At 45.1% G+C, this 11,152-nt stretch overlaps 1 protein-coding gene across 1 annotated transcript; it reads right to left on the bottom strand.

Annotated features, from left to right (window-relative positions):
* Window positions 1-276: 276 nt before the first annotated feature.
* Window positions 277-1,423, bottom strand: MC3R (melanocortin 3 receptor). Its single transcript, XM_029221402.1, has one exon. The coding sequence runs from the start codon at window positions 1,313-1,315 to the stop codon at window positions 353-355; it is 963 nt and encodes a 320-aa protein (XP_029077235.1). The 5' UTR covers window positions 1,316-1,423; the 3' UTR covers window positions 277-352.
* Between the last annotated feature and the right edge of the window lie 9,729 nt (window positions 1,424-11,152).

An 11,152-nucleotide genomic window follows, 5' to 3' on the forward strand; every position in this document is an offset into this window, starting at 1 on the left:
AAAACAAAAGACACACTGGGACTCCCCTGGTGGTCCAGTGGCTAAGACTCTGTGCTCCCCGTGCGGGGGATCTGGGTTCGATCCCTGGTCAAGGAACCAGACCCCACATGCCGCAATGAAGAGTTTGCATGCTGCAACAAGGATCCTGCCTGCCGCAACTAAGACCTGGCGTGGCCAGAAAAACGCCCCCAAAACCCCCAGAACAACAGCAACAACGAAAAGGCACAAACGACCGTGACTGTTAACACATTTTTAAGTCTTTTAAGTATTTTTTCCCCTTCTTTTTGAACACTTTGGCTGGATGCAGGGTCAAAAGTGATCAGACCGGTAACCCTTCCTATGGTCCTGCGTCCTATCCAACGCTCATGCCGTTGCAGCTGCAGAGAATCTCCTTGAAGGTGTTGCGCAGCTCCAGGCTGCGGAAGGCGTAGATCAGGGGGTCGATGACGGAGTTGCACATTATGAGGACCAGGTAGGTGTTGAAGTGGGCGGTGTAGCAGACGCAGTAGGGGTTGGTGGGGCAGGTTATGATGAAGATGAGATGGAGAAAGAAGGGGGCCCAGCAGAAGATGAACACCCCCAGCAGGATGGTGATGGTGACGGCCCCCCTCAGGCACGAGTGCTGCTGCGGCGCCACCCCAACGGCGGGTGGCAGTGCCGCGATGCGCTTGACGTGCAGCCGGGCAAAGAGGAACATGTGCACGTAGAGGGTGCCCATGAGGAGCAGCATGGTGAGGAACATGGTGACGAGGCACACGATGACCATCTTGCTCTCAGAGTAGACGATGAACACCACGCCGCAGACGCCACAGCACAGCCAGATGGCCGCGATCAGGCCTAGCGCCTTCCTCACGGTCATGATGCTGTGGTAGCGGAGCGCGTAGAAGATGCTGGTGTACCGGTCGACGGCGATGGCCAGGAGGTTGCAGATGGAGGCCACCAGGGAGATGCAGATCATGGAGTCGAAGACGTTGTCCATGTGCTGCAGGAACTGGTCCTCGAAGGTCAGGTAGTCGCTGTTGACGATGGCGATCATGATGGTCTCCAGGGCGTTGGACACGCTCACCAGCATGTCGGCCACGGCCAGGCTGCAGAGGAAGAAGTACATGGGAGAGTGCAGGTTGCTGTTCCTGACCACGGCCAGGACGACCAGGATGTTCTCCATCAGGCTGATGACGCCCAGAGCCAGGAAGACCTCAGGCTTGATGAAAACCTGCTCGCAGAAGCTCTTGCCGCTCTGGTTGCTGAAGGAAAGGTGCTCTGAGCCATTAGGCAGCGTTGGTTGAGCAGAGAGCAGGCAGCACGAAGCATTCATTGCCAACAGACGCTGATCGGAGCCGGGGCTCCAGCAGGGTCCGGAGGCTGCGGTTTCTGCTGCTGACTACAGGAAAGGAAAGAAATCTCCCCCTAGATCCTTGTTTCGGATGCTTGTCCGGTCTAGACTTAGATTTCGTTCTTCTGCAGAATAAAAGGATGAAGGGAGGGAGAGAGAGAGAGAAAGCTTGGAGATGTACAGAGAACTTTCCTCTGCTTCTCCAGGACAAACAGTTTTATAGATACTCTGTCTTATCTCCCTCCTTTCTTACCTTCCTTCCTTCTCTCTCCCTCTTAGCCCCTCTCACATCCCCACCTGAGAATAAAAAACCAGCCACCGGCTGCTAGTTATGGCGGTTTTCATAGCAAGACAGAGGCTGTGGTACCTGTTGTTAGCAGTGAAGGGTGAACACTCAGTTTTTATACGTTGGCTGGAGGCAGACAATTCCTACCTAATCTTCAGCGCAGCGAAATGACCACTGAGCATCGGGTGCCTCTCTGACTGACAGCAGTACGGGTTCCAGGGCTTGGAAAGAGATTAAAGAGCAGCCTGGTGCCCTCTGCAGGCCAGGCTGCTTATCTGTTCGCTGGCTTGGCTGAGCAGTGTTTATTTGTCATGGAAATAAGCACAGCCATCCTTTCATCCATTCATTTGTTCATTCATTTTTGTGTGTGTGGGGGTGGGTAGCAAACATTTATTAAGCACCTACCACGTGCCGGCTTTCTGCCCAGTGTGGGAAATTCAGTGGTGAGTAAGACAGACACGCTGTCGCTGTTTCCCCCAAACTCAGAGTCTGGGGTGGAGACGAGAAATCAGGCAATGATATTACAGTGTGATGAATGCTTGAATGGCGGAATGCCAGGGGGCTGGGGGAGCCTGGAGGCGGCCCCCTAACCTGGATGGTCAAAGGAAATTCCTGGAGGAAGGAGTATCTAAGCTTTGACGTCAAGGAATTAGAGGCGATACTCACAGGTGAGTGGGGACTGGGGTCGAGGAGGTAGAAGAGGATTCTGGGCAGAGGGAATAACATGCCTACAACCTGGAGGCTACAAGCAGTGGTTCTGCACCCTGGTCGTGGGAATCATCTGTAGAATGTGGGCACGGGGATTGCACTTGACCTCCTGAATCAGAATCACCCAGGGGCAGGACCTGGGCAAGTGTGTTTTCAACTTTTGACGGGTGACGGGGGACATAGCCAAGGTTGAGATCTACGGAAAAGCAAGCTTGATGTTTTGAAGAACTTTAAACGGTTTTCTCTGGCCAGAGTGTGGAGCTGGGAGACACAACTTGAGAAACGAGGCTGCAATTATTCTTATATTTTATTTTATATTATTCTTTTAAGGCGAGAGGTGCCTGGGTCTTGAAGGACAGCCACATGTGGGAGTTTGGACTGTATCCTGAAGGTTGCAGGGGCTGTGGAAGAGATGAGATGGGGTTTGCATTTTAGAAAGTCCTCATTGCACAGTGGAGACTGGATTGGGAGGGGATGAGCCCGGAGCCTGGGAGGCCAGGACTGCAGAGATTCAGGGCGAGATGATGGTGGCCTGAAGCAAGGAGGTGACCATGGGGCCATGGGAGGAGTGGACAGAGATATTTAGGACGTAGGGGCCTGGAGATTCGAGTGTGATGGTACATGGGATGGTGGGAGAGGGACAGCCCAGGGAACACCGCCTCTTCCTTCTTAAGTAACAGGGAGGATGGAGATGCCATTTGAGCTGGAAAATGTAAAAGGCAGAATTTAGCAGTTGACTTTAATGCTTAGGTCACGTCAAATGTGATGCTGCACAGGAGGACAATGTAAACTCTGGACACACTGAGTCCCCTTGCTGCCTCACCTGCCACATACCCACACATCAATTCCAGGTGGATTGATGCTCTAGCCATCCAACTATCACCTAACTATGTATGTGAGTGTGAGTGTGACTGTGCGTGTGTATTAGATAGAAAAAATATGCATATGAAATAGAAGAAAATTTAGGATATTTATAACACGTTGGGGTGGAGAGGTCTTCTTAGCAAGATGGGTAACCAGAAATTAAGTGTGGAAAAAAATCAACATAAACAAAGTCAGAAGACAAACAGGAAGAAGACACTTGCCATAGGCACAGATCACTGTCTCTTCTATACAGAGAATACATTCACATTAATAAGAAAAAGATGATTTACCTCTTAGAACACAGGGCAAAAGATAGGAACAGGAATTCACTGAAGAGGAAATGCAAGTGGATAATAAACCTATGAAAAGATATTCAGCCTTCTGGGGAGTCAGGGAAATGCAAATCAAAAGGAGACTTCCGATTGACAAGAATGAAAAAGATACCAAATTCAGCAGAGAGTGTTGGAAGAACACTTTCATGCGTTCCTAGTGTTTGGGGATAGTCTCATCATTTTCAGTTTCTACTAAAATAAAGAAATACACCTGAATGTGGATCCCAGCCTGTGAACTGAGGGGGCATGAGAAATACTTCTATTTATTTTCAACAAAGTGACTTTATTTCTGATGCTAAGCCACGCATGTTCCAGGTTGGGGAAAACACAATCCTAATCCTTTTGGGGGTTTCTTTTCTTCACCCTCAGGCTCACATCCAGAGATACGTTTATACTGTCCTGGTCTGTGGTTTCAGGGGCACTCATCTTACTTGTAAAGCTAAGACTACTAGGTCTCTTCCCTGCTCTCTGCTTGGCCTGGGCTGAGCACTGACCATCTTTCTCTGCTTCTGTCCTCTGATTTTAGCATCCTTGAGAGAGAGCAGATGGGGCCTGGCACTTCAAACCTGCATTCTCAGAGGTACCCTCATTGCCGATGACTGCTGATTTGTTCTCCTGTAAACGCTTATCTCTGTTTTCCTGAGGGAGCAGCACAAATACAGCCTTACTTTTTAGTTGAATCTTCTACAAATGAATTGGCTTTATTAACAACAATTGCAAGACACGAAAGTCTCTGTCAGTGTTTTGATATGTTGTTGGCACATGTGTGGGTGCCTGTTTTGAATCTGTTACAATAAACTGTAACAAGATTCTTATCCTAAGAAATAATCCATTTGGGGGTCCTCTCTATCCAAAAAGCTCTTCCTGAATGTTGTGCCTGACATATTCCTCTTATGCTTCAAGACCCAGCTCAAATGTCAATTTTTTTTTTTTTTGGCCGCTTTCTTATTTGCCCTTCAACCACCCTGTCCCCTTTCCCCCAAAACCGACAGAGTTGGGCACTCCTTCCTCTCCCTTGTGACATGCAGACTGTTACATAATTATAGGTCACATCCCATCCCACCGGACATGGGACAGCACTGGCCAGAGTCATTAGAACCAATGCTTAGATCTTAGCATTGAGCCTAATTGTTTCTGAGGAGGAGATTCCTCTGATGCCTGCATCTCCATTCACTCCTCGGCCCACTTCTGATTTCAGCCACCTCTTGCTGGACAGCTCCCTGCAAGGTTGGTTTCAAATCACAAGGTCTGTCAGGTCCCAGGTCGAAGGGGCTCCACCCACATTCTGCCCCAGGATATTCTCTGATGTATGTATGGGTGGGTGGTGGCCCTCCTGGCCTGATCGAGTTCAGCTTGGAAGTGAGGGGGAGTGAACACCACCTGGGACAACCCTCAACTAATGAGGGCTGGAGCCAGTGGGTGCCTCTCCAGCCTCCTGCCCTTCAGGCGGACATCTGGAGATGCCTTGTGTGCTGCCCAGATGTCCCATGACATTGAGCCCTCATCACCCACAGCAGCAACCTTGATAAAGTGTCTTTTATTTTTATTTATTTTTTAATTGAGGTATAGTTGATTTACAATGTTGCGTTAGTTTCTGGTGTACAGCAAAGTGATTCAGCTGAACTCAGTCCCTGAAACAAGATCATATTTAGTCATCTCTAATTTCTATCAGAATCATATCAGGTGCTCAATAAATGTTTGAAAGGAAGAAGCCCATAGCTTTCTTTTTCCATTCTAGACCATCTTAATTGTATAAAAAACTGATAGACCCTACTTGTTATGTACTCTCAGGAAGTGACTCCATTTGTCTGTAATTTTATCTATAATTTTCTCTCCTATTAGACCTTATGCCACTTGTGGGTAGGAACTGTATTACTCCTCTTTATATGCCAGCATCTAGCAAAATTGACTGCATCAAATATTATTGAAGTAGAGCCACTTTGGAAAACAATTATCAAAAAATGTAAAAAGCTGAACGTAAATTTACTGTATGGCTCTCAGTAACTGCTCTCCTAGATACCTACCCAAGAGAAATGAAAACATATGTCCACACAAATTCTTGAAGGTGAATGTCCATAGCAACATTTTCATAGTAGCCACATTGTGGAAACAATGTAATGTCCATCAGCTGGTGAGGATAGACAAGGTGTAGTACATCCATACAGTGGTGCACTGTTCATCGGTAAAAAGGAACGAAATACCGATACATACGCAACAGGAATGAACCTCGAAAACATTACACTAAGTAAAAGAAGTCAGACATAAAAGAAGACATCTTGTATGTTTCCATTTATATGAAGTGTCCAGAAAAGGCAAATCTATAAAGACAGAAAGTAGATAAGGAATTGCCTAGGACTAGGGCTGGCAATGGCGTTTAACTGTAAATGGACATAACTGAGGTGATGAAGATGTGGGAAAACTGGGTTATGGTGATGGCTGCACAGCTCGAGACACTTACTAAAAATCATTCACTGGTGCTCTTAAAATGGGTGAACCTTATGGTATATAAGTGTACTCTAATAAGTTGTTAAAAATACGATTGCAGTAGAGTTCCCTGTGTTGTAAATGGATTATAGTCATATAAAGAATTGCTAATGATGTGCTATCTTGCTAGTGAATGACATCCTTTCTGAAAGCATTAAACTTGGGAAGATGCAGTAGGTGCCGCCCATTTTCAGCTTCCTGGCTCCGCCTTTGTCCCCTAGAAGTCGTAAGAACCACCCCAAGCTAACGGCTCTTGTGTATCCAGGTTGGCAACTTGGGACCCGTTGCTGAGCATCTTTTCAGCTTTCCTAGGCATCCTTAATTGTTTCCTCAACCTGGACCGACATTTTATTCTTATCATCACCAGCTTCAACTTTATTCCCTGTCCTTGAAGCCTCCCTTATAATTTGTATTCTGTTGATTGCTCTCACCACCCACCCAAGAAAAGTTTCTATTTTCCTTTATTTTCTTCTTTCGTTCTGGGAGACAGTTTATCTAAAATGCGTTTTAAATTTTCTTCTTTTATCTTTTTGAGGATGATAACACCTTGAAACTATCGGAAGAGGAGAGTGTGCCATGGTCTTTAGATTCCACATCTAAGTGATATATGATATTTGTCTTTCTCTGTCTGACTTACTTCCCTTAGTATGATGATCTCTGGGTCCATCCATGTTGCTGCAAATGGAAGTATTTCATTCTTTTTCATGACTAATATTCCACTGTATGTATAGACCACGTCTTCTTTATCCATTCCTCTGTTGATGGACACTTAGGTTGCTCCCATGTCTTGGCTGTCTCATCTATTCTTGCAGCCCCTCCTCAGCCCTCTCCCTCCCCTCACAGCTAACGTTCTTGAGAGAGTTGTGGATACCTGCTTTCTCCGTTCTTTTCCATCTTATCCCTCAATCCATTCACTCTTGGCCGCTGCCTCGGTCGCTCCATAGAAACAGGTTTGCCCAGGGCACTGGTGACCTCCTTATCATTGAAGCCCTTGTTGACTCAGCAGCGTCTGGCACCATCGCTCCTTCCTTCTAGATCCTTCTCTTGACTCTGACTGCACCACGTTCTCCTGGTTTCCCTCCAGTTCCTGTGGCCACTCACCCTGCTCTTTAAGCTCCACCTCCTCCCTGACACCACTGACCATCGAGGTTCCTCACCACTGACCCTGTGAAAACGGAGGCTGCTGGAATTTGTTACCCTTTTTGAAGAAAGAGACATCTTTCTTCACAAAGAATTAGTAGGATTCTTTCTTCACAGTAGAATTATGAGTATGCCTCGTTGGCTAGAGCTGGGTCACATGCTCTACCCTAGCTGCAAGAGAGCCTGGAAATTGGATCAAGGATTGTGTGGTTGGTTGTTCATCGTGAGCACATTGTTCTTCCACCCCAAGAAGGACATCACAGATTGTCCCCTTGGTCCCCTCCAGTATGTGACAGTTTCAGTCTTTCCTTGATTTCCGTGACTTTGGCAGTTGGAGGAGGGCTGGTCAGGTGTTTTGTAGGTCTCTCAATTTGGCTTGTCCCCTCTTAGGGTTAGACTGGGGTCATGGGTTTCTGGAAAGAATAGCACGCAGGTGAGGTGCCTTCTCGTCACATCATACCAGGGGCATGGGACACCTGATGGATGACATCACAGAGGTGCTTTTTCTTTGGGGGGAGCTGTGCAGTTTGTGGGATCTTAGTTCCCTGACCAGGGATTGAACCCAGGCCCATGGCAGTGAAAGCTTGAGTCCTAACCGCTGGACTACCAGGGAATTCCCTCAAGGGGGTGCTTTGTAATTGAGTTTTGATGACTCAAGTATGCCCTGAGGGGTCTTAACATTTTTATGTGACTTTCCTCTGGGTCTTAAATCCCTACGTTCAGCCGAGGAAGGGACATGGGCAAGTGAGACATGAATATTAATTAGCTGTGATGCTAATGGGAGGGCAGTTCCTACCTGGTTGTTCAATGGTCTCCTGTTCCTTCCCATGTACTCTTCCCGTTCTTTCTCCACCAGACCAACACTGCCACGTGCCACCGCGTTCACTCTGCCGTGATGATGTCACAGCCTCCTTTTGAACATTTGAGTGCACCAGGCACTTTGCTTCTTTCCTTCCTTCATTTCTTTCTCTCTTTCTTTTTGTTGATTTGCAGATTTAAAATTTTATGTTTACATACAAGTACTGTCTATAAATATATTTATTTGTCTAAAGGTCATGCAGGGGAAAATCAGCTATTTTTTTCATCTCATTGTCCAAATACTTTAATCCTATGCCTTGAAGAAACTTTTATTTCCCAACTACTTTTAAGATTTATTTTTACTCATACCCTAGGTTCCTAATATTTTTTATGCCTGTAAATATCTCTTTACCTTTTTAAAATTGAGATATAGGAACCAGAAAATTCATGATTTTAAAGTGTACAGTTCAGTGTTTCTTAGCATCTTCACAGGGTTGTGCAACCATCACCACTGTCTAATTCCAGAACGTTCTCATCACCCCGTCCCCATTCGCAGTTACTCCCCGTTTGCTACTTCCCTCAGCCTCTGACAACTTCCGATAATAATCTACTTTCTATTTCTATGTGACAGTAAAAAATATGCTCACCTAGGCTGTGTTTAACTTTTGGATCACAAAATCCTCCATTTTTTTGACTTTCTCATTTTTCAAATTCAAAAACAAACAAGCAAACAAAACCAACAGCTGTAGGCGGGAACGTAAATTGGACCAGCCACTATTGGAAAACAGTGCGGAGGGTCCTTAAAAAACTAAAAATAGAGTTACCACATGATCCAGTAATCCCACTCCTGGGCATATATCCAGAAAAGATGAAAATGCTAATTCGAAAATATACATCACCCCAGTGTTCATAGCAGCACTATTTACAATAGCCAAGGTATGGAAACAACCCAGGTGCCCAACAACAGACAACTGGCTTAAGAAGATGTGGTATATATACAATGGAATATTACTCAGCCATAAAAAAGAATGAAATATTGTCATTTGCAGCAACAGAGGTGGACTTAGAGAGTATCATACTCAGCGAAGTAAGTCAGGCAGAGGAAGACAAATATATGATATCACTTAAATGTGGAATCTAAAAAATAATACAAATGAATCTATATACGAAACAGAAACAGACTCACAGACAAAGAAAACAAATGTATGGTTACCAAAGGGGAAAGGGAGGGGGGAAGGGATAATTAGGAATGTGGGATTAACATATACAAACTGCTATACATAAAATAGACAAGCAGCAAGGATTTACTGTATAGCACAGGGAATGATATTCAATATCTTGTAATTACCTATAATGGAAAATATTCTGAAAAAAATATATAACTGAACCACTTTGCTGTACACCTGAAACTAATACAATATTGTAAATCGACTATATTCAGTAAACAAACAAAAACCCCAATTTTTAACTAAATTCTGTAAATTTTCCAGTTTTAAAAATCAGTGTAAAAGTTATAAGAACATTAAAAACGACGAAACCACACATCTCTTCCTCTTAATCTCTTGAGTTTCAAGATCTTATAAACAGAGAGTGAGTTATTTTGTTTTCTGAACACTTCAGTGCAAGGAACAGGTCAAGGTGCTTTGTGTGTGTGTGTGTGTGTGTGTGTGTGTGTGTGTGTGTGTGTTTTAAAAGAACATTCTTTGCTCTCTGGTGGAATCTCTTTTGGAAACTTAGGGTCAAATTTTGCTTCTCCAAGTCCATTTTCTTATGGTTGATTAACAAGTTGTAGCAACTGAGTTAAATTAGTGATAAAAGGCAATTTTCTGAATATAGAAGACAAATGATCCACGTTGTTCTCAGTTCTTAGAGATGCCACCATGTCTGGTCGTAGGACCAGATATGATGAATAAAAACCCTCCATGGTGTACAAACATAATCTCTCTCTATTTCCTGGTTAAAAAAAGTCAGTCTTACTACTTTATCATTGTATTCTTTTCTTCAATCCCAAAATCGAGTGCCCTTAACCTTGCTTACCGCCTCTTGTTTCCTTTGCCTCTCTAGCACTTGAGTCCTGTGTTCTGAGTGCTGTGTTTCTGGGGCCATTACCCTGCGGTGTTATAGGGCTGGGGTCTGCACCACTGAGTTGCCCCACTCCAGGGTGGGATGGTCTCAGACCAGAGCTTCTCTAGCTTTGCTGTGTGTCTGGATCACCCAGGGATCTCGTCACAATGCAGATTCTGGTGCTGCTGGTCCGCAGACTACTTTGAGTAGCAAGGAGAGAGATCTAGCCATTTTCATACATCTATGATGACCTAGCCATTTCAGACATCTATGCTAGCAGTGCTAGAAGAAGCGAGCCTCGTGTCGAATTCATTCTGTTGATGTGGGAGAGAAGCACCCCACATTCAAAGGGAGCCGCGGATGTCCCAGCTGCTGTGTTCATACCAGTGCCTTGGTGTGTGACCGGTGGTGGTGGTGGCCAGCGGCTCCACACAGGGAGCTGCCCAGAAGTGTAATTTGGGCATCATTCCTGTTGTATGGCCTCTAAGCTCAATGTTCTGACCTCCCCGGAGTGGCTGTGAACTGCCCAACCTCATTTAGTAAATTCCTCTTCTGTTTAAATTAGCCAGAATTTAAACTGGGTTTTGTTATTTATAACCAAGAATCTGACCCACTCTTACATTCCAATTTGGGTCAGTAGGGATTGGCTACCTGGAGGTGCTAGATCCTTGGGCTCACAGGGTTCAGCTTCCGGGAAGACACTCCCAGACTGGATAGTCTCCCATTTTAAGAAAAATCCTTGTGAAAAATTGTGTCCAGCCCTGAAAGAAAAATCAGGTTCCTCTGTGTTCCTCTGTTACTTAGGTTGATTTTACTGAGAAAAGATTTTGTAAATGGTAGGCACAACCATGGCAGTTTTCTCTTACTGAGTAAGATATAAAAACCGCAACCAGTAGTACCCTTCAGGGTCCCACAAGGCTGACCATGAAGGTTTTCTCATTTTGCTGAATTCATAATTTAAAGGAACATTGGTTGACAAAAATAGATACGGACAATCATATAAAGTGGAATGGGAGACAAGAGCATTAAGTGCTTCAAGGACAGTTGGGTTGACTGTTTTGCCACTGGAACCTTTCTCCCCGAAGCAGAGGGAGAAAAATAGTTCTCCAGTGTGATCCAAACCATGGTAACACGAATGTTTTC

The sequence above is a fragment of the Monodon monoceros genome, unplaced genomic scaffold (assembly GCF_005190385.1).
Source record: "Monodon monoceros isolate NGI ecotype Baffin Bay Population unplaced genomic scaffold, NGI_Narwhal_1 Super_Scaffold_13, whole genome shotgun sequence".
Classification (NCBI taxonomy): Eukaryota; Metazoa; Chordata; class Mammalia; order Artiodactyla; family Monodontidae; genus Monodon; species Monodon monoceros.